Raw genomic sequence first — 24,635 nt, 5'->3', positions numbered from 1 at the left:
TGTAGGTCGGTGTCAACAAAATATTTCCTCATTCGGAGGAGAAAGTTGGTGATTGGAATTTCGTGAGAAGATTCCATCGCAACGAAAAACGCCTTTCTTTTAATGATTTCCAGCCCAAATACTAAGTGATATTATAACGACAGTGATCTATAAAGAGGATTTAGCATTCAGCAAGTCGTTTCGGTAATTCCCGGCATTCCAACAATTAGATAGCATACTTTTGCAACGATCTTCTCCGACTTACTGGCCGGGTAGTTGACGTTATACGTACCTATACGACTGTAGTAGAGAACAACTGTAAATGTTTCTCAAAGCAAGTCGTATATATACGTCTGGAGCCGTGAAAGGGTTAAAAAAAATTTAAAAATCAAAACCCTTATTATCAGGACGATACACCTGGCCAGAAAACTCACAACGGGAAATCTGGCAGAGTTGAAGTACAAATAATTGAACATGGATTCTGTTCATGAGATATGGCATGTTACAGTTGTTTTGTACGCAATGTGGCCAAGAAATGCAGACTACTTTTTATTCTTAAACTGTATTGCCACGACGTGAGCAACATCCTTGTAAAAGTGACTCGTGTATGAATAAAACTACCAATGCTACTCCATCTGCCTGTTGACAAGTAAGTGAAGTTATAAACAATCATTCTTTTTTACAATTTTTAAAAAGGGAAATTGCTTTCTACACATTGACAACTATGACAATAAAGCATCTTACGTTATTTGTACATATTTACACTACAGCCCAGAGGACAACAAAAAATGCGATAATTTTGAGATATGTTGGAGAAAAGAAATAAATAATACTTTAGATAAATTATGTCGAAAAAGATTTACAAAGAAATAATATTGTACAGACTGAAATAACAAAAAATAAACACTTTCAGGCCACAAAATGTTAATCTTACCTTCCTAGTCTCCCGAGCAAATAATATCATAATTAGGAAGATGTAGACTGAAGAAAGAGTTGCGAAGAGCGTAAGGAATACTGAAAGTATAGAAATCTGTGAAATGAAAGAAACAACAGAAAACATCACGAGGATATGAACTTAGGACTTAAAAGTTATTGGGTACGTGTGGGGAAAACGTTTGCCACAGCATCCAGTTTTATTTCGTATTTGATCAGTTTTTCGTTTGCTAGTGTGTACGCTGCGAAAACAGATAAAACATAGAAAACTGAAAAAAAGAACGATATTATGAAACTAGCCCTTCCTGTTACAGTAGTCTTACCTTCTGACAAGAGGAAGAAGCTGAAGGTGACGATAGTAGCGAAAATGCTGCTAAGTAAGTCCAACCATATGCCGAGGGCAGAAGCGTTTGTTACGTACAGAAACCACGCTGACGTGTGGCGGTCCTGTAAGAGCTCATAGTTATAATGCGTAACGTATAGTAACTTAAAATACACATATTGCAGGTGGCGACAGTAGTGTAACCAACACTGACAAAGTTCAGCCATACGCCATGAACTAACACATACAGCAACGCTTGCGGAAATCATGTTGTTATATAGCAGCAGTAGTGATCTTCATGCGTAATAAAATGGAACAAAGAAGCCGGACAACAGCCTATGTTTCCTCGATGTGCCGTAAACGCTTAGCTAATTGCCAGCTAATATATTAATTTGATACTTTTAAAGCGATCTATGCTCGTCAAGCATAACAATTTTTTTTTTTTATTAGCAGGAGTTACGCTGGCGCTAGGTTGCTGAAAAGATGTTTAGAGACATGATTTCCTTTTGCGACATATTTCCACGAAGACAGTTAATATTTCCCTTTATGAAAAAAGAGACGTCTGCATAGTGTGTAAGCCTCGAATGTTTATAACTCTGTAAATAACTTCTTCTTTTGTTCTGCAACACTCTCTTGTCACTTCCTTATCTGTTTTGCTCGTAGCCTCTATCTGTACAGATGTGTCTAATTATGTAAGCTGTCATTTCGGTGAATAATAAATACGATCAAATAGACACATTGCATTGTGTTTATTCACGTCCTCGACCCTAATGATAATTTTTATTTTAACAGCTCATTTTTTGGAAGCGTGCGTGACTTTTTTTCATGATCAGAACTGGGCTGATTGGACGTTATCTCTTTAGCCGGCAATACGCCTGTCTAACTGAGACAACTATTAACTGTAGTAATTATATAGAACCTGCAGGTCCTATAAAAGAGTGTGAACAAGATTGGTGTACCTGAAATATTCGAAATTCAAGGTTGTAGAATAATTAACACAGCCAGCTACTTCTAAAACACAATATTTCGTGTCTTTCATTTAACATTTGATCTGGGCCGTCAGTGTAACAATTAAATTACAATGGCAGCTGTGACCAGGACTGTAATTGTAGAAGTATTATGCTATATGTAATGTTATTCAAAAATATGTATATTCCAAGACTGTTTACCTTCTTCACGTAACGATACGACATGTATGAGAATACTAAGTCGAGATAAGTGTGAACGAAAAAGGAAAATTTGTCACAACAATCAAGAAACAATTAAATAAAACCATTAAATGCAAGAAACTAGTAAAATAAAGAAAAAATAAAATTGTTAAAATTACGGTACTATGGACTACAACGAAACAAGGTAAAACATTGATTTACTCATTAGCAGTAACCTCGCTTTCAGTACCTTAAGAATCCATTTATTTGGATCTTTTTTAGTAGAGATTTTGTACCTTACGGAATTGGCAATCGCTATGTAATTATTTTACATTTCGTAAAACAGCCACAAGATGTCTGATGTTCATGGTTAGGCGCGCAGTTTTCACTAGCGATCTGCAGTTGTTTTCGAAGAAGTACTTCTTATCAGTAAAGGTGTGCTGTTCGCGGATATCAAGTGACTTGTTTACCAGTTCGTGACAACACAGTCACTAACAGCTTCGACTAATTGTAATTGTACACTAATACGATTAGAACGAGAAGTTAGCATACTATGGTGGATTCGTTAAATGTAGAATGGGTAAATTCCTCAGTGAAAATATGGGTGACTTTTTCGCTTCAGCAAATGAGGTAATGATACCTACTGCAAGGGGAAACTTAGTCAGCTACCGTCCTCTCGATCTAGGTCACTGCACTGAACATGACATTCGCAGTACATGACACATTACGCGTACTCGGACCACCAGAATAGGATGGAGACAGTTTAATACCAAATAGTACGAATTCCCCACTATGGGAATCTAGTAAGAAAATGAAGGGATTATATTCCTACAAGAACATAAAGAAATACTTTCACTAGTGCTTGCAAATAATTTATGGAAAAGAAGGTTCATCCAAGGTTCAGGAACCACAACTCTTTATGTAATCTCGTATTATTACATATACAATCAGGTACCACTGAGGACCTTCAGACCACAATTGAACTACAACGAAATAAAAGCAAACAGCTACCAAGGCAAACAGCTATCAATTTGTCATCGTGGAATAAGAAACATGCCGTTTCTATACTTAAACTGCTTCAGTTCCGTTATCCAAAGACATTATTATTATTATTTCTTTCTTTTCTCAGACGTTATGTCTGGTCAAAAATGGAAAGTGACATGGACCTTGATCAAGCGTGACTTCCTTTTAACTGTATGGTATACGTTAAATTGCATTTAGGAACTTTCGGGTAATTTAACATGTATCAATAATTACGGATTTCTGTAGTTGTATATATAAGTTTGGATGCAGCTGTATTGCATTGATGTACTGGTGGATATTGTGTGGTATGACTCCTGTAGTTGATAGTATAATTGATATAATGTCAACTTTATCCTTATGCCACATGTCCTCCACTTCCTCAGCCAGTTGGGTGTATTTTTCAATTTTTTCTCCTGTTTTCTTTTGTATATTTGTTGTATTGGGTATGGATATTTCGATTAGTTGTGTTAATTTCTTCTTTTTATTGGTGAGTATGATGTCAGGTTTGTTATGTGGTGTTGTTTTATCTGTTATAATGGTTCTGTTCCAGTATAATTTGTATTCATCATTCTCCATTACATTTTGTGGTGCATACTTGTATGTGGGAACGTGTTATTTTTTAAGTTTATGTTGTAAGGCAAGCTGTTGATGTATTATTTTTGCTACATTGTCATGTCTTCTGGGGTATTCTGTATTTGCTAGTATTGTTCATCCGCTTGTGATGTGATCTACTGTTTCTATTTGTTGTTTGCAAAGTCTGCATTTATCTGTTGTAGTATTGGGATCTTTAATAATATGCTTGCTGTAATACTTGGTGTTTATTGTTTGATCCTATATTGCAATCATGAATCCTTCTGTCTCACTGTATATATTGCCTTTTCTTAGCCATGTGTTGGATGCGTCTTGATCGATGTGTGGCTGTGTTAGATGATACGGGTGCTTGCCATGTTGTGTTTTCTTTTTCCAATTTACTTTCTTCGTATCTGTTGATGTTATGTGATCTAAAGGGTTGTAGAAGTGGTTATGAAATTGCAGTGGTGTAGCCGATGTATTTACATGAGTGATTGCTTTGTGTATTTTGCTAGTTTCTGCTCGTTCTAGAAAGAATTTTCTTAAATTGTCTACATGTCCATAACATAGGTTTTTTATATCGATAAATCCCCTTCCTCCTTCCTTTCTGCTTAATGTGAATCTTTCTGTTGCTGAATGTATGTGATGTATTCTATATTTGTGGCATTGTGATCGTGTAAGTGTATTGAGTGCTTCTAGGTGTGTGTTACTCCTTTTCACTACTCCAAATGAGTAGGTCAATATTGGTATAGCATAATGTATTTATAGCTTTTGTCTTGTTTCTTGCTGTCAATTCTGTTTTCAGTATTTTTGTTTGTCTTTGTCTATATTTTTCTTTTAGTTCTTCTTTAATATTTGTATTATCTATTCCTATTTTTTGTCTGTATCCTAGATATTTATAGGTATTTGTTTTTTCCATCGCTTCTATGCAGTCGCTGTGGTTATCCAATATGTAATCTTCTTGTTTAGTGTGTTTTCCCTTGACAATGCAATTTTTCTTACATTTGTCTGTTCCAAAAGCCATATTTATATCAATGCTGAATACTTCTGTTATCTTTAGTAATTGGTTGAGTTGTTGATTTGTTGCTGCCAGTAGTTTTAGATCACCCATGTATAGCAAATGTGTGATTTTGGTGGGTATGTTCCAGTAATATTGTATCCATAATTTGTATTATTTAGCATGTTGGATAGTGGGTTCAGAGCAAGGCAGAACCAGAAAGGACTTCATGAGTCTCCTTGATATATTCCATGCTTAATCTGTATTGGCTGTGATGTGATATTACTTGAATTTGTTTGGATATTAAGTGTGGTTTTCCAATTTTTCATTAGTATGTTTAGGAACTGTATCAATTTAGGATCTACTTTGTATATTTCCAATATTTGTAGTAACCATGAGTGGGGTACACTATCAAAAGCTTTTTGGTAATCAATGTATGCATGGTGTAGCGACCTTTGTTTAGTTTTAGCTTGATATGTCACCTCTGCATCTATTATCAGTTGCTCTTTACATCCTCATGCTCCTTTGCAACGGCCATTTTGTTCTTCATTTATAATTTTGTTCTGTGTTGTATGTGTCATTAATTTCTGTGTAATGACTGAAGTTAATATTTTGTATATTGTTGGTAGGCATGATATGGGGCGATATTTTGCTGAGTTTGCTGTGTCTGCTTGATCTTTAGGTTTCAGATAAGTTATTCCACGTGTAAGTGTATCAGGGAATGTGTATGGGTCTGCAATGTAACTGTTAAATAATTTAGTTAGATGTGAATGTGTTGAGGTGAACTTCTTTAGCCAAAAATTTGCTATTTTATCTTTTCCAGGGGCTTTCCCATTGTGAGTAGAATTAATTGCTTGGGTGACTTCATGTTGTAAAATTATTACATCTTGTATGTGTCTGTTTCTGCTTGTATCCACCGTGCATGCCTGTTATGTTGTACTGGTTTTGACCATATGTTGCTCCAGAAGTGTTCCATGTCTGTTATGTTTAGTGGATTGTCTGTTTTAATGTGTGTGTTATCTATTGTCTGGTAAAATTTCTTTTGGTTTGTGTTGAATGTTTGGTATTGTATTCTTCTATTTTCACTTTTTTTGTATGTTCCAAGTCGTTTGGCCAATGCTTGTAATTTCTGCTTCTTTTCATCTAATTGCTCTATCGCTTCTTGTTGTGAGATTTTACCTAACCTTTTTGGTTTTTTTCTGACATTTCATTTCTTATAAATTGTGTTAGCTGTCCAATGTCTTTTCTCAGTTTTTCTATTCTGATCTGTAGCCTGTGTTGCCATGCTGGTTTTGTAGGTTTCTTCTGTGTGTTGGTTGGTTCTGATCTCTGCCTAGTGTGTATATTTAGTGTAGTGAGTGCTCCTATATAAACCAGTAGTTGTAACTCTTCCATAGTTGTGTTTTCATTTATTTTGTTGTGTATGATTGTGCTGATGGTTTTTATTGTTGTTGCGACTTGTGGGTTATTTGGCGATCTATGCAAGAATGGTCTAATGTCTGTATTTGTGTCTTTGTATTCTATATATATCAGCTGAAATTTTTCTTCTATATCTAACATGTGTGTCACTTTGTGTTTTATTTGTGCTTGTTCTGGTGGCTGTCTTAATATTTCGTTTTCCTCTGATTGTTTAATTGATGCGTGTTGTCCTTTGATTGTTTGCTCTGGGATGTTTGATTCCATTACTGTATTTTCTTCTTCTTCTTCTCATTGCACATTATTTTGTTCCAGTATTTGTTGTACTTGTTGTTTGATGTTTTCTAATTCTGACTGGGGTATCCTGTTATTTTTGATTATTACATGGATCTGATCAGCTAGTCGTCGTTCTGTTAAAAATTTTAATTCTGGGTATCTGGTAATAAATGTTGTGTATACTTGCGATCTGTATCCAGTTGTGTTGGTTCCTAGGTTTGTTACTTGGTAATAACAGAACATGAGGTGTCGATTAACTTCATCTGACCATCTCATCCTCTGTCTTTGTTTTCCTTCTAGGGTGGTTGCAGGAAGCATATCCTGCAAAACACCTCTATTTGGATTTAAATCATTTTCCAGTTGGCTAGCAGTGTCGTTACCATTGTGGGCGGGCATAGGGTTCAAGCGACGTCCCCGACCATGGCGGCGCTTGTCCGAGGCTTCATTAGTTCTGTCCTGAACCGACTAATCACCCTAAAAGGGGGGTTAGCCCTATTAGTGGTTTGTTCTTTTCGTCGCCTTTTACGACTGGCAGAACACACCGGAGGCCTATTCTTTTCCCGGGCCTCCACTTGATTTTTAATTATCATTATCATCTTATTATCATTATTATTACTATTATTATCATTATTAAGTAGCTTGGATGTGTTAGTGACTTGTACTGCACCAGAAATGCACTTGTTACAGTGAGCGATGAAAAGTGTTATTACCATTGTAATATTAGGTTAGATTAATTAAAGAGGATCGGAGTTGATTTGTACAGCCTCAATTACTTAAATGCAGTTTAGTCGGGGAAATTAAATCTAGGAAGGGACAAATGAATCGATCTTCCATCAGGTACGGAATTTAAATAATGGATAAGTAACAGGTTTACAAGAAGTTTCATGAAATACATGAGTGATAAAACAAGTACTGCCTCATGCAAAAGTAGGGAATTTGTTCTCATGAACTAAAGGCCTAATATTAGCATTCCCAGATAACTAAATAGATAAGTAATGTTACGACAAACACTCACGAAAGTGGAAGCTTAACTGCCCTGAATGCTAGTATAGATATGTGTTCCTTGGCCTGAAGTATTTTGTGTAGAACTTAATTTACTGTTCATTCTAAGCTGTAATGTGAAAGCATTCTTCTTAAAGGATACAAGAGAAAGTATTTTTTGTAGTCTTTAGTTGAAAAGTTAATAAACTGTCTAGTGGAAGTAATATAACTGATGAACTACGATCTGGTAAATCATATGAGGATTTCTTTTTTTTAGTTTAGAGTTGACCAACAAATGTAAGCTACAGAGACTTGTAATAAGCAATGATTAATGTTATATCTTATTATCTCCCTTGTGCTATCATAAATTAGATTTGTTGGCAGTATATATATGTTGCGCCGTTTCCGAGTTATTTAGCACTGCAGTCGGCCAATCGGGGAGTCGGGCACTCACATACAAGTGGCGTGCCAGGGGCGTTGTTGCCAAAAGAATGCTTTGTTTGATTAGCTGAAACTTGAATTTGTACGCACAATGACCTGATTGGCAAACTTCAGTGCTAAGTAATTTGAAAACGGTGCAACGTATCGAAATTTGCTTAACATTTATGACTCAGTACAACCCTGCACTGCAACATCCGTGCAAGCGTTTATCAAATTGTGAGAATGATATTAGTCACTATGATAACTGAAAGGCGGATAACTGTAAGGAGATAGTAGAAAATTGGAATGACAATACAGTAATGAAAAATCATAGCGGTTAATGGTCTGAGGAGCAATAGTTTTCGCTGACTGAGCTAGCATACAATCCTGTATATAATTGCTAATAAGAATTTGATTCATTACTATCAGTTAGCAAATGACAACATTATTCTTGATTCGCTGAAGATATTTCCATAGTTGAAATTTTGGAGCTTATATGATGTACTAAATGCTAATAATACTGATCCATAAATTTAGAAAGAAGTGTAAAGTTAGAGGAGCGTGTGATACTTATCTGGAAATTTGTCAATAAGTACATGGATATTTTTGTAGGTTATAAATGAATAGTAACTCATCTGAACAATAACGGATTAACCATCTGGTATTTTTTTGAGTGAAAGAAAAGAGTTGTGGCTTTAAAGCACTTGGTGGTAATTGCCTATTACAGTAATTTTATTTAAAGTTTATACTTATTTTTATAAGTAGATATTCAAATAAGAGATGTACAGGTTCCAAGTCAATGGAATCTACTAGGTAATATTTCGAGATGAGCATTTATTTATTTTCTTTTTTGGTGTCGTTTCCACGTTCTGGTGTTTGTGATATGCTGTTTCACATATTGAAAGTTGCTGAGTTACTCCTTAGTAAATGAATCAGTGACATTGGTTGATCATATGCTCTCAGAGGCCGAGAAAAGAAAATTATAAATGATTGAATAAATATAAATCAAAATTTCTAATTGATTAGCGGTTATATTACTCATGGGTGAGGCCCGACCATGTATAATTTACTATGAGTAAAGTGAGGAAGAGAAAAAATTTCATTGACCCAGTCTAAATAATGAACTGCGCTATGCGCATTCAGCCTGTTACTGAAAGCGAGCAAAAGGTGACACAGGGGTAGGTAATGATGCGAAATAGCTGCATCGCCTGCTGGAAAAGCTAGTTGGCAATGAAAGTGTCTTTTAGTTACCACTGCTGGTATTTTGCGGGAGAGAGTCAGTGATTAAATTCGCAAAAAGTGACAGCGAACGATGCGAAGTCGGTGATGTCACAAACAAGTTCGGAATACTTAGCAGATCAACACTTAATATATAGGAGCCGGTCGGTTTTATAACGTGGCGCAACCTGGACTCTGAGCCACCTTGTGTGGAGGTTTGAATTTAATTGTTGTCGGTGTCCTCGTGTAAACGTGTACTTCCTTAGCGTTCAACGAACAAATAAAAGAAATTTAAAAACTGGGACACTGTGTGCTGTGTTCATGATAGACTGGGCAATAATAATAAAGACGTACTGAAACTGTCTACGGGTTTCCCAAAATAAGTAGTGCTAAAATTATAACTGTCAAGGTCATAAAATGATACTTCAGCCACTTGTTAAATTCACGAGATTTACCAACAAATTTTGATATAAAATCATCATGCTTGGAAATAATTAGAGGAAACAGATTAACTGTAACCTGAAGTGAACTTTTCCTTCTGCATACTCCTGTATCTCGTGTGTACAACTATTCTAACTCCTGTCTGTCTATCCTTTCATTAATCCGCAAAATGCGGCCATCATCATGACGTCCTGGATCCCTATACTGAGTGACCTCGAGATACCCTGTCCCCTGGCTCCGAAAACCTTTCCTGGAAGGTCCTGGATTCCGACAACGGATCCAGGGCCGTTGTGCAAGCGAGTCTGCAGTCCTCCGTGTCCTGTCCACCATTGACAACGCAACCACCGCCAGTCCCTTTCAGCTGAAACTTCCATTAAAACTAACATAAATAGAAGAACGTTTTATCTAAAACGACTTTAAAGGGAGAATCTATCATGAACATCACATAATTTGTTCCCTAGTGTCATTTAGTTTTAGTTCGTAGAAACTAAATGGATAACAAAACTTTTTAGCTACGACAGTTTTGTGGCTGTCATCGGTTTTGAAAATTTAAAAGCTTTTGCTGAAGTTGAAAAACTAAATGTGACGAAACTTTAATTTCCATATTATGTATAATCGGGGGGTGTTCAGTAAGTAATGCAACACATTTGTTCCTGAAAGGAGGGTAGTTTCATTCACGATTACAATGCACCATATTATTCCCTACTGTTCTAGTTACTAAATCCTATTTTTCAGCATAATCTCCATTCAATACCACGGCGTTACGCCACCTTACTACGAAGGCCTACAAGCCCGGATGTTATCACTCTACTGGTCGACGTCTGAACCAACGTCTGGCTGCAACAATAACCTCCCCATCATCCACGTACTGCTTCCTGCGGAGCATTCTTCATCGGACCGAACAGATGCTCCTCCGTTGCTCTCTATGATCTCCTGTTAGGCGACGTAGAACCCAGCGGACACAATTCTATGAGTACCCAACTGGTGGACGAGTGTGTCAGCATTACCAAAGTAGATGTCCAGTTGAGCAGCGAGGTATTTGACACAACTAGGTCTTCGTAGACTTTCTGCAAGCGCCTATGAATATCTACGATGCTCTGATTTTCTGCCGAAAGAAACTCAATGACAGCTCTCTCCTTGGAACACACCTCCATTACAGACCCTATTTTGAAGGCCACTTATAACGCTGACACCTTGATGAAACTATATTAGCTGAAGTGAGAATATTCATCGATCTTCCACAATAAATTCTGCATTTTTCAACCGAAATTAATCGAGATAAAAGTGTTGCAAAACTTAGGAAACGCTTCTCGTACATATGTACAGTATGTGCGTTGACGAAGCACATTGTAAAAGACTTGGCTTTAGCCCACAATCACACATTTGCTTGAACTGATTTGGCCCACAGTTTAACATTTCCATGAACTGGTTTAGCCCACAGGTGAACGTTTGTACGAGCTGCGTGAGGTCTGAAGGTCTCGCCACAGTTTTTATTCTCGTGGTTTTTCTGCTGGCCTTTTCCATGTTGGTGGGGCAGTAGTTAGTTAAGGATACAGGGTACTTATAAATGGTGGGAAATTCGAAATTTTTTATGATTTTATTAAATTCTGTAGTCTTTTCTGATTATATTGGTATATACATTATAGGGTTATTTCTGTTACACAAACCAGTATTATTTCAAAAAGATGTTTATGGTGATACCTTGGTAACAAAACTTGTTGTAGGCATGTTCAGAAGAGGATGGGTGGTAGATTGAGGAAGCTACGAAGTGGAATGAAAGGAAAGTTGCTATCTGATGGAAAATCTCTGTCTGGCTGAGGCAGATTGACAGAAACTGAAATAGACCTTCTTCAGAGTTATTATGGACTGGAAATTAAACGAACTGCACCTCTGAATGGTGTTACAGCAATGAGAAAAGCTGTATTGGCCATATACTTTCTACTTTCATAAGTTTCCACAGATGACCACCCTGTTCACTGACTTTGCCCTAAAAGAGCAGATTCTTGGTGTGATTGCCAAAAAGCAAAAGAAAGTGGTCAAATATACCATAATAAGCATTCGTTTCCTGAGCCTGTTATGAATGAAATAAAACCAGTTTTTAGAGACCTGAGTGACCCTTGCTAAGTAAATGTCTTCATGGGGGTACTCAGAATACGAACGTAAAGTTCAACTATTTCATATGGGAAAGATTACCCAAAAATATTTTTGTGGGTCTAAAGACATTAAAGTTGGTATACTAGATGCAGTGATATGTTTCATTCAAGGAGTGATAGAAAGTTTGGAAGTCCTGAGAAATTTAGGCATAAAATGTGGCTCTAATATGGAAGATCAATTGCTTGCGTGTGACAGACAACAAGGTTTGCTCTTCAAGTTACCAAAGTAGCAATAAGTGCTAAAAGGAATGCGAAGAGGAAGCTTGAACATGAAGAAGTGCTGGAGGATGAAGACTATGCTTCAGGAATGTTCTGAGGCACAGTTTAATTGGACTCATATCTTCATTCGCAATTTCCTGCAAGTTTTATTTCTCAGATATCAGGTACAAATATTTCCTACAGTTCATAAAACATTGCCATAATTTTTTTTCTTTAACTTGCAATAATACATACTTATGTAGTAGAAGTAGACCAATGATGCAGAATCAACTAAATTATAGGAAAAATAACATTTTATTAGGAAAAAATTATAAAAATTAAAATGTGAGATGTGATATTTTTTAATTCTTGTAATGTACATAATAGGTGGAATTAAATAGGTCTAGTACCTCAGCATCAAGTCATGCATATCTGGCAAAAATTGGTCTCCTTCAAATGTATAACATTGGATTAAATTGTACTTCAATTTGAGGAAGCATCGTGGAAAAAAATTGCATCGGTTTCTTTGTATTTTTTTTATAACCCTAAGCAGGTTCAAAAATATTCAAAATACTTCTAATTTGTTTGGAAAGTGTGCTGCAGTACCTGATATCAACAAAAAATCTGTAAAACATATACATTATAAACAGTGCCTGAAAGAAATAGGTGTTGATTTTTATATAATACTGAGCCGGGAAAGTACCCTGTACCCTTAAGCTGCTGAGAGTAATAAATTGATACAGATTTGTAAGTACGTGAATGTGACATTTGCAATTAACAAGTGTTTGTAAATCATCCCTCTTGCTAAATATTTGTGACCCATGACACTATAATAGTGAAACCCGTCTAAAGTTGATTTCGGCACGAAAATGTGACCATTTTCATGCTTCGTTTGTGGGGACGGTGCAGAGACAAAATTCCCTTTTGTGACGTATATTTTCTTTTATGATAGAAAGGGATTTGCATAGTGTGTAAGCTTTGAATATTGATAACTTTAGAAATATCTCTTTTCCTGTTTCGGTAAATTCTCTTGTTACTTCCTTCGTTACCCGTTCTCCTACAAGCCTCTGTATGTATTTGTGTAATTATGGTAGTTTTCATTTTGAGAAATAGTTACTACGATCAAAGACACATTGCATTGTGATTCTTCACCTCCCTGACACCTGTTCTATATCTGTGTTTAACAGCTCATACTTTGGAAGTGTCGGTGAGTTCCTTTTATGATCAGAATTAGCCGGCTTGGACGTGATCTGTATGTCATCGAGATAACTATAAATTGTAGTAATTATATAGTACCTGCTTTTATTCTTAATCACGATGCCCGATGCAACAGTGGGAACAAGATTGGGGCGCTTGAAATATTTGAAATTCACGGTCGCAGAATAATGAACGACGCCAACTACTCTCAAAACACAGTGTTTCGTATTTTTCATTTAGCACCTATAGATGGTACTGCTTGTTAATAACATCGAAAGATTATCAATTTGCGTATGAATGAGGGATAAGAGAGATATAAAATTAATGGAGGATATAAAATTAATCAAGGATTCTAGCATCCAGAGCGAAGCATACAAAATGCGGTTCTTCAATCATTGTGAAAGTTACGTTCAATCAATTGGAGGTCATTATTGAGGATACTGTTGAAGTCGTTTACTGGAGTTGTCCTTGCCACAGCCAGAGAAGCGGAGGGGTTGGATAGGGGGTTTCATGCATTGCTGATTCCGTTACCTATGATAGAGCTTCACGTCGATGTGTCTTAGATGGTAGCAGGTAAGTGCCCACAAAACAAAGTCACACAGGGTTGTATCAGGTCATAGCAGCCTGTAGCCCCGAGTATAATCAACTGTGCATTTTTCTTTTTGAAAGAGCATTCCTCATAGCTATGACGTTGTCAGAGTTGATGGTAATGTAGTGTCATTAGACAATTTTGATTGGTCATTCAATGTGCTGCTTCCGTTTAAACTTCGAATTGGTTCGTCGTACATACGTTGAAGATGATGAGAGCGTAAATAATGGTGTGAAAACATGGCCACGAGCACAGGATAACAGCTTATCCAACAGATGCTCTCACATAACGATAGCGTAAGGCTGTAGAACGTGATGGAGGCTATGTAGAAAAATAGCACATGTAAAAGAAATGTTGATCGATATTTTCACCAAAATCTGTCTCTTAAGAGTAAATACGTACTGAAAAGAAATTGTGGGGTCTTATTTACTGAAAGAGATTATACCTAACACCAAAGAAATAAACTGATAAGACTTACCACAACAGCTACCCACCTGGTGCCCATCGAATTCCTTCCTAACTACATCTTGGATACTTGATGCCCTTATTGTTGCCAATCCGTTGAGCGTATCGGAAAGATGAGAAAATACGGGACTTCTACCTGAAACAACGCGAAAGAGAAAAATGGCAGGGCCAAAACATACCACACAGTCTTTAGCTTAGGTAATACATGTCGCAAATTTTATTTCCTGTAATTATCCTTCAGTCCTAATATAATTAACAAGACATGAATATAAATAAATAAACTCGTAAGACAATTTCTTGTGGTTGCTTCGGACAATATAAATTTCAAGATCGTTGATTGTGTATAAACACCCGTGTATACTTACGGATGCCTTCAAGTCTCTTCACACTTCTCCCAGTAGACATGAAAAGTCTAGCCACAAAAATGAATACTCCACCGACTATGACCATCGGTATGATGAGAACGTAGTTCACCACTAGGACCATGGCCAAAATTCCGCAGAGCACAAGGTAGATCTGCAGTATTGAGAATAGTCATAATACTAAACTAGTTATAATACTAATACCAGTTACAGTAAAGTCAGCCACAATAAAATATTAAACTATAAGTCTATAGCTAACAAAACGTGTATGTTAAGTAAAAAAATCATTGTACCACTGTAGTTATAACAGTGGAAGGCAATAGTTTAATTGATGGCAAAGTCAGCGAAAGATCAGATGTGAAAATAAAAGTCACCTTAAGACAAAATTAAGAATTAAGAACGCTGTGACGCTACAACGCAGTCTTGCTATGAATTTTTTTCGCTTACTGAACACATGAAACTGTTTGCATACGATACATTGACCAGTGTAAATATGTATAGTAAATACTATGTTTAAATTATGTAATGTTTAACACTGGCAAGTCAGGGCATATTTAGTTAAAGTTGAAGTCAGAGAGACTGTTTTGTCGTGCCGCTGGGCGCGGGAGCGCGCCAGCGGGCAGTAGTAGCAGTGACGCCGTGCTCGGAGTAAGACGTACAGTCGAGTGCTGCTAGTCCTAGCTGTGTTACATCTAACGGCTAGTGTGTGGATCTAAGCACGACGGGAAAGTAATGGTCGGCATATCTGGAAGCATGGCCGGGCAAGTTATTATGGATTAATGGGCACAGTGCTAAAGAAACGAGGGCTTAAATGTGAAGCGCACTGTGGGCCCAAGTCGCAACAGTAAAAGCATACCGCCACATTGTGTGGCTGCCGTGGACTTCCGTCGATCCACCGACAACGAAGGAAGTAAGATCTACAAAATTTTCGTAGGGTAAAATTGTAGAAGGCTTACCAGTGACTGTGCTTTTCTCTGAAGTTGAACAATCAATAACAAGCACTTTATAATCGAAGTGTTGCAATTACATTCCACCCGACAACAACACCAAGTAGGTTCTTTCCGACCCTTACCTTATTGAACCGAGTGTGTCACGCCATTATCAAGAGAAAATATGTTAATTATCAAATTATTTGCATAGACGGTGAAGAGTAAATTTCAGACTGGTTATCGTAGTTAATTGTTGCACTTAATAAGCTTACGCCAACCGTAGTAACTTAATAATAGACTGAAGTAATAAATTTGATTATTAAGATTTATTTCAATGCGTATTCAGCTGAAGTTAGTTCAAGGACATTTCATGAAACTATAAAGCTTATTCCACCTGACAATCCCCCAATTAATGAATTATTATCATTCAAAACATAGTTAATCAAGTATTGGCAATATATTTTTTTATCAGTGGATTAAACTGTGCAAAGTACCTAATTTTAAAGATAGATAATTATCTGTGTTGTTAGCTGACAAATTATGAACAAAGTAACTATCAAAAGACTTATTGAAAGTTAACCATTAATGTTTAAGTGTAATTAGATTGTTATGACATTGTTTTATATGACTACTGAGCCTGACACAGCACTTACGTAAGAGTTCCCGTTCCACCTGCTGCGCTACAAACAGGTAAACTTTACTTTTGACACAATTATTCACGTACTTAACAGTACTGTCGCTCATCAGTTGAGCTGGCGACCGATTTCTTGATTGCTTTTACAACTTAATCTTTTCTTTCGGCAAAATTTCCACTGGCAAAATTTATTTCCAAATTATTTCCATTATTTCATTTACCGATCGTTATTGAATGAAATTACTCATTCAAGAACGATCAAGTTATAACGTCACCTGTTTCCCGCGGAATAGTCATTATTGACTTCGGATTCGGATGCCTTATCCCGACACGGGCCAAAATTCATACTTCACGGTCATTGTCAACTAGTAATTTCACGAATCCCGGGAAGCAAGGGGGTGTTACAACGCCACCACATGATTATATAGAAGTTCAGGAAGAAATTCTGAGAAAATAGGGAACGATGATGAGAGGAGAAAAGATGTATTAATGCTCAGATATACGATATGAAACGTACCAGTTACGACAAATGTCTCTCTTACACCGATAAATCAAAATATTATGACCACTGCCCATTGCGACGTTGGATGCCACCTGGTGGCGTTGCGGGCACGTGAAGGGATAACAAAAGTATGTAAACGAAACAGACACGGACGGAGGATCTCCTTAGCTAAGACATGGGCGGAAAAAGGGGAAATCCACTGACATAAGTGACTTTTACAAAGACCAACTTACTATTACACAGAGACTGTGCACGAGCTTCTCTGAATCGGCGAAGCTTGTCGAATGTTGACGTGCTACTGTCATGAGCATCTACGGAAAGAGGTAGAATGACAGTGAAGCTATCACTAGGCGCTTGATGGTAAGATGTCCACGGCTCTTCACAGAACGTGGGGTTCAGAGACTTGTATGCTCTATAAAGGAGGATAGATGGTAATCTGTGGCATCTCTGCCGAAAGAGCACAATGCTGGCGCCCGCACAAGTGTGTCAGCGCACACCGTACACTGTTGAACATGGAGCTCCGCAGCAGATCACCCCTACGTGTTCACAAGTTGACCCAACGACATCGTCAATTATGGTTGCAGTGGGCACGGGACCATCGAGATTCGACCGTTGGTCAATGTGGACATGTCGGCTCTTCGGGTCAATCACATTTTTGCTACACTCAGTCGACGGTCGTCTCCACAAACGCCGTCATCGAGGTGAACTGCGGCTCGAAACGTTCACCGCGACACGGACGCAGGCTGGTGGGATCAGCATTATGCTATGGTAGACGTTCCCCTGCCCTTGCATTGGACCTACGGTAGTAATCGAAGACATGCTGACAACTGCGAACCACCTGCATCCCTTCATGCCTGACATTTTCCCCGACGGCATGTCATCTGTCAGCAGTGTAACTGTCCGTGTCTCGGAACCAGAACCGTGCTACAGTAATTTGAGTAGCATTGTAGTGAACTCATGCTGATGTCTCGGCGACCAACTTCGCCTGATGTAAATTCTACGGAACCCATCTAGGTCGGTATCGGGCGCCATCACAGCTTTCGCAAATCAGCGGCCTGTTATTTACACGAGTTACTGTGCGTAGACATCTCATGCTGCATACCTCCACAAACCTGCCAACAAGTGTCGAATCCCTGATTCGCAGAATCAGTTATGTATTTCATTCCAAAGACGGACAAACAAACTGTTAAGCAGGTGCTCGTAATGTTTTGGCTCATCAGTGTTTCCTAGATTCCTGAGCAAATTTTTCCTTACATGGTGGGAAATGGACAGATTTGACAAAACTCTTATTGTTATACACGGAAAAGGTCTTAAATTACGTCTATTCAAGGGCGGTAAGAGCTTGACTATCTGTCTATCTATCGCTTGCGCCTTTGTCCCTCATTTTGCACGGGGTTGGCGTGGTTAAACCGGATGTGGCATGTTAATGTGAAGGGATGGCCGGATGCCCTTCCTGCCGGCACCCCGTACCCCCTGGGATGGAATCACAGTACTCCGTCTGTCTGCGTCCAGTGTACATCATGGAAAAGTGCGGATGTGTTTCAAATGTTTGTGAGTCGTGTAACTGAGGCAGGACGTGGGGACCAGCCCGGTATTCACCTAGAGGGATGTGGAAAACCGCCTAAAAACCACATCCAGGCTGGCCGGCACACTGGCTTTCGTCGTTAATCCGGCGACCGGGTTCGATCCGGGGCCGGCGCGCCTACCCCAGTCCAGGAAGCAGCCCCTCGGCTAACCTGGCGGGTGACGGTAAGTGCTTCACTAGTGAGCAGATATTATGATTTCTAAATCAGCTACGTAAATACAAAATTAGAATCTCATATCGTTTTTTTGACTGCATCAGTTGTACACGCAGAGCCATCAGCATGATGACAGAATTCAGTATTACAGGTGTATTACACATGAGTCTTTATAGATTCCTCTATCCGTTCGTACATTTAACTGTCAGTGTCAGGTTGAACAGCATCACAATGACGACGAGCCCATATGGAGTGGTGGTGAAAATGTTTCCATGGTACTTTTAGAAGCGGGTGTGTAAGATGCATATTTCTGATATACTCGTGATTTGCTATAAACATATTAGACATTCATGAAGAATTCGTCAGCAACATCATCAATCAGTTAGCGTCCAGTGCTGGGTAAAGTTCGCTTCTTAGAATTTTTCTTGAGTTACGATATTCAGCTTGCACGTGGATGTTATATGATGTTATCTATCCACCTTCGTTTCAGATGTCATTCCAATCTTTCCTTAGGTCTTGGAATGAGGCAAAGACCATGCTTCTCGTCTGGACACATGTTCCGCACGTTATACTTACATAACGATCATAATTAGTTTTTCCTCTCCAGTCTGTTCCATTATAATTTTATTTCTGTAGCAGTCCATCCTATTAATTCTCAAAATCCATTCCTTTAACTCTTGAAGGCTTTCTGAATCGATCTGCCGTTAAAAGGCCATATCTCATACAGTCAAAACACAGTGCTTCTAAACTTATCATTTCAGACACATTGAAATCTTTGTTTCGCTTTAGCGTAACTAAATAACTTCAGAAATTTTGCTTTTCTTTCATTTCTTTTGCTGTTCTTCGATTACTTTTTATTAACTGACGTAAACAGAAGAGAAATTATTAACTGGTTCTATGAGTTTAATGTTAATCTGTACAATTCTTTTTTATGTGTTAATTACACATTAATTTAATTTAATTTAATTTTAACTAATTATTAAGGCGTAGTTCCCACATTTTAGCAAGTTTCTACATTAATTATTGTAGTTAACATCTAGACTAGAGGCATACAGTACAATGTCATCAGAAAAACTAAGGTGGTACAGTTCTGTGTCATTAGCACGTACTCCTTGTTCGTTTTCATAGGTTAAGGATTGAGAATCTTGAATCTCTGGCGTATACCGTATTCTTCAGTATACCAACAAATATTGGATTAATTCCTTCTTTCTTAAGAATTGTTCACACAAATTTTGCTCAACTGGAGTCAATAGTTATCTCGAATTCTATGAATTCCATGTGTAGTGATAGTTCATTTTCATTATTCCGTCCCGTAATGTCATTCACGATCTGCCAATGGCCTATTGCGCTATATTTACATTGAAAATCTGCTTGGTGTACCCAAGGTAGCCATTAACATCGGAACTTTTTTGAGTCTAATAAACAAAATACAAAACATCTTATTGAAATGCGAGTCTGAACTGCTCAGTTCAGTCTGTTTGTTATGCATTGACACACTGGAATGTTCTAGCAGGTGATCAGTGACATCGCACATGGATAATCGTGTATGGACGAAGTCCAAGATGATAGTGTCCTGTGAGGCAATGAGCGCAGAGGCAAGTCGGAGACAAAGTCCTGCGAAGTGGTTTTTTTCAAATGCACGGACTACTAGGTGCGCCTGGCATAAAGCCCAGATTACTTTTCGTTACATTTGGTCGTTATCAAGTACATTTCTTATTAGTTTCCAGTTGGAACAATATGGAAGGATGTACATACTGTACCCTCAGTATATTCTATCTCTGTCATTTCTGTCATCGTGCTCATAGTTTCCACTTGACACACGCCATCGTACTGGACGCCTTCAATCGGAATCTGCCCCTCATCGAAACAGTTTGCCTCACGCATCCGGCTGAGAGGCCGGCACACTCAGTGTCATCTGTCCTTCCCCTGACGACTATGCCGCCGCACCTGTCGTCACCCTTTGGCACCACTCTTTAAAGTTGCACATCGCTTGCGTTCTTGCTATTGGGAATCATTGATTTACTCATAGGAATTGCTGGTGGAGCAGATGAACAGTATCACCTCATCCTTGAAAAGAAACTGAAGAACCATTGTTTGGTTTTTGTTCTACTTTAGCAAGAACTCCCCCAATATTTTGTAATGTTGTTTGCTATCATTTTCATTTTTTTAAGTTATTGTAAATATTTTCTTGATCATAAACCGAATGTGAACTCCGGAAACGTCATAATGCCAGAGCATCAGACATATTCCATAATCCTACAAGAAGTTGATGTCAGTGATACATGTCTGCAATTACGTGTATCTGTCCGACGGCGGTTCTTGAAAACAGTTGTTACATGCGCTTTTCTCCAGTCGATTGGTACTTTCCGACGGCCTGCTACTAGAAGAGTATCAGTTGATTACACATAATTCGGATAACATCTAACAGATACAGAACTGGACAATTGTAGTTTATTTCCAATTTCATCATGTCAGTATAAACTCTGATATACTACCAGTGGAACAGCCTAGTACGGTGTACCAGGTAATTAAAAGTCTACAATCATAATTTTCAGTTTTATTCACTGGTAAGCTGTTTTCGTTTTTAAACTTAAGCGTGCTGCTTGTATGGAATGAAGGTACCTAGGTAGGTATACGTCGCTTACCTTGTGGGACACCATACACTCATATCTAATTGGGAAAGCGCCTTCCACGAGGTGAAGCACAACGTTAAACCTTATGAGATAGCTCTTGGCAAGTGACATGTAACTACCTATGTATTAATTTACGTTCAGTGCATACTGGCAGCACACGTTGGTGCTTAAATAACCAAAATAAGTTGCCGGTGAATAAAATTGTATATTCTGATTCTAGACTTTTAATTACCTAGGAACTACATTAGTATCTGTCTTTTTGGCACTATGCGTTATTTGAAAGGTGGAGGCGTGTTACAGTCTTCCACGTTGAACCAATTTTGACAAACTGAATTCAATATTGCTGTATTTCCCTTATCATGTTCTGTTTTTTGCCAGTATGATGACTCAGTTACTGAATAGATAATTTCCATCGGATTATTCAATTCATGTACGACCAAAACTTCTTAAAGGTTTTTGTCAAATTGGACGATAAAATTTGCTTTTCTAAATTATTGAATACTTCTTCCATTACTCTCCTTATGCTCAATTTCATTTGATCTGCTTCTGTTTTTTAGTTAGACTTTGACTTCGCTTAAATCTCTGATGAAGTTTTCTTTTCTTTTGTAGCAACTTTCTGACACAACTATTGAACCACAGTGGGTTTTTCCCACCCCTGACAACCATCCTCGGCACATACAGCCCGAAGGCGAGTTGTACAATGATTCCGACTTTCATCTATTTTGCTCCATATCTCCGTCCTCAGAACAAAGGTCTTGCCCGTTAATTTGCAATTTCATATTTGCTCACAATGTTTTTGCTTTTCTTCAACGACGAGTTTATATTTGGATTCTTTGCTTGTTTACATTAAGATCAGTTTTGAGTAGTCCAAAAAAACAGTTTGAGGAATCTCTCTGTCTCCACTGTTGCATTTTGTATGTCTGGAGGCTAATTTAGATCATCAGTCAATAAAACGGGTTCATGATTTTGGTGTCATGAGGTGATATTGTTCGGACGAGATTTCTCCAATATGTTCCTGGTTTTCTGTTTGAGAAGCGATCCGGTTGGTTCTGATTTTTGTCTGATGTTGATGCAGCTGTATCTGAGGTTTTAAAATGAGGAAGAATATGCCTGACATCTTTTCAGTTATTTGTGGTGACTACTGGGCCAATGTATGGGTTACTCCAGAGTACATTCCAAATATTAGTACAGTTATCGTGAGGCTCGTGATGGTATCCTTCCGCGTTGTCAAACGTAAGTTCACATTCTGCTCACTTTTCATTAAATGGAACCTGATTATAGGACCGAATACTACTTTTTTCTATACATTGTTTTATGGGTTCAGGTTTATCGTTCTCTCTTGCATTATAAACAACTTATTTTCTTGCTAGAAGTCGTTTATTGAGAGCACGTAATTGCGTTGCCCATTGCGAGAATTTACTTTGTATTTAGTGCTTTAAGAACCCATGTGGGCTCTTTTGAGTCAGCAGGACTACCTGGATAACTACATATACACGTACATTCGTGGTCTTTTCTTTATATTATTTAGCTTTATTCAAATAATTTCATTTATTATCTTACATAACTTAGTTGCAGTCTGCAGTGCCGCGAGTTTGTGCACTGTTGTTGACACTGACCTGGTACGTAAAACTACTGAATCAATAACATTCCATTACTACAAACCATTAGCAATAAATACTCCGTTTCTTGCACGGATGTAGGTTTCAGATGGATAAAGGTGAGGCGCGGTTACTGTCGTGAATGGCTGACGTTTACTGAATGCAGTGCACAGTGACCTGGTACCTTAGTGAGATATTGTGTGGACTACATGATAGCGAGGAGAGCCCCGTTGGTAACAGCAGGCACAGAATTTGTTTTGACGTTGTATTCTGCTCTTAGTGGTTGAAGAAAGTATTTGTTTAATTATTACTTCAGGTATAAATTCAGTGGTTACAGATAAGAGGGAATATCCTCTTTTGCATTGCTTTGAGCTATAAATTGAAAGCAAACACACTACATTGTTTTTCGATCAGTCCTTGTGGATAATTAGTTTTCGTGGGCTTTCCGAAATTCATTCACGTTGCATTACGCGAGTGTGTGTCTATCGGTATATCGTTAACATTTGTGGTCAGTTTGCGTAATAATTTTTTTTTTTTGGGGAATAAATACCGATACATTACAGCACAGTTTAATAGTTCACAGCTTTACCTTCCTACTCATGTTAGTAGTTCATCTTTATTAGACAATACAACATTTACAAACTGAATAGTTGATGTTGACGACTCAGATATGAAGAGAGTTCAGTAAGTAATGCAACACATTTTTTTCTCGGCCAGTTTCGGTTGAGAAACTGCGTAAATGGCTGTGAGACATAGTGTATTACTCCCGTTTCAACCCCTATACTTTCGTGACGTTCCACAGGTGGCAACGCTATACATAGCCTTCAAAATGGAATCTGTAACGGAGGTGCCTTTCAAGCAGAGGTCTGTCATTGAATTTCTTTTGTCGGACAACAAGTGAATCAAAAATATTCATAGGCGATTGCAGAATGTCTACGGAGACTTGGTGGTAAACAAAACCACGGTGAGTTGTTGGGCGACGCGTCTATAATCATCGCAATAAGGTCGCGCAAACGTGTCTGATATTCCACGTGCCGGCAGGCCACGCACAGCTGTGACTCCTGCAATTTTGGACCGTGTGGACACTTACATTAGCGGTGATCGAAGGATCACAGTCAAACACCTCGCTGCTTAACTGGATGTTTCTGTTGGTAGTGGTGACACACTCGTCCACCGATTTGGGTACTGAATTATGTGTACGCGCTTAGTTTGTCGCCACCTAACAGAAGATCATGAAGAGCAACTAAGGACCATCTGTGTTGAGTTGCTTACGCGTTACGAAGTTCAAAGCTATACCCTCAGCCGGTAAAGTTATGGCAATTTTAGGGGCTCTGAAGGGGTTATCCTGTTTGATGTCCCTCCCCATGGAGCAACGATAGATTCTGAAGTGTATTGCGCTACCCTTAGAAAGTTGAAGAAACGGTTTCAGTGTTCGTCGCCTCGAAAATGTAAACGAACTCCTCCTTCTCTCACACAAGTCTGAGCACCTGACAGCAGCTCCTACAGCCAATATATCGCTCCTTCTGACTTCCACCTGTTTGGCCCACTGATAGAGGCACTTCACGGGAAGCAATACATGAATGACGGGGAGGTTATTGCTGCAGCGACACTTTGGCTCCGACATCGACCAGTAGAATAGTATTGTGCGACCACACAGGTTCTCCCAGTGAGGTGGCGTAAGGGAGTCGTATTGAATGGAGATTATGTTGAAAATAAGGTCTGTAGCCAAAAGAGTGGGGAGTAATATGTGCAATAGAATCCTGAATAAAAACGACATTCTTTTGGAAAAAAAATGCGTTGCATTACTTATTTAATGCCATTCGTACTATGGATTTCATTCCTGTCAATCTTGCTAGGCAAAAATATTGGCCTTTCTTAATATAACTTATAACACCAATACCCATTGATGCTG

General features: G+C 38.2%; 1 protein-coding gene across 1 annotated transcript in view; it reads right to left on the bottom strand.

Moving 5' to 3' along the window:
- Nucleotides 1-24,635, bottom strand: part of LOC124775459 (ATP-binding cassette sub-family C member 4-like) — a 260,610-nt gene that overhangs the window by 39,634 nt on the left and 196,341 nt on the right. The window contains exons 15-17 of the mRNA XM_047250292.1: nt 14,692-14,842; nt 14,356-14,462; nt 1,236-1,359 (exon numbers count right to left, since the gene is read on the bottom strand). Coding sequence (XP_047106248.1) covers nt 1,236-1,359; nt 14,356-14,462; nt 14,692-14,842 — 382 coding nt within the window. The remainder of the gene's footprint in view (nt 1-1,235; nt 1,360-14,355; nt 14,463-14,691; nt 14,843-24,635) is intronic.

This window comes from Schistocerca piceifrons, chromosome 2 (assembly GCF_021461385.2).
Source record: "Schistocerca piceifrons isolate TAMUIC-IGC-003096 chromosome 2, iqSchPice1.1, whole genome shotgun sequence".
In the NCBI taxonomy this organism is placed as follows: domain Eukaryota; kingdom Metazoa; phylum Arthropoda; class Insecta; order Orthoptera; family Acrididae; genus Schistocerca; species Schistocerca piceifrons.
Note: the sequence above shows the minus strand (reverse complement) of the source record. Positions and strands in the feature narration are given on the sequence as shown.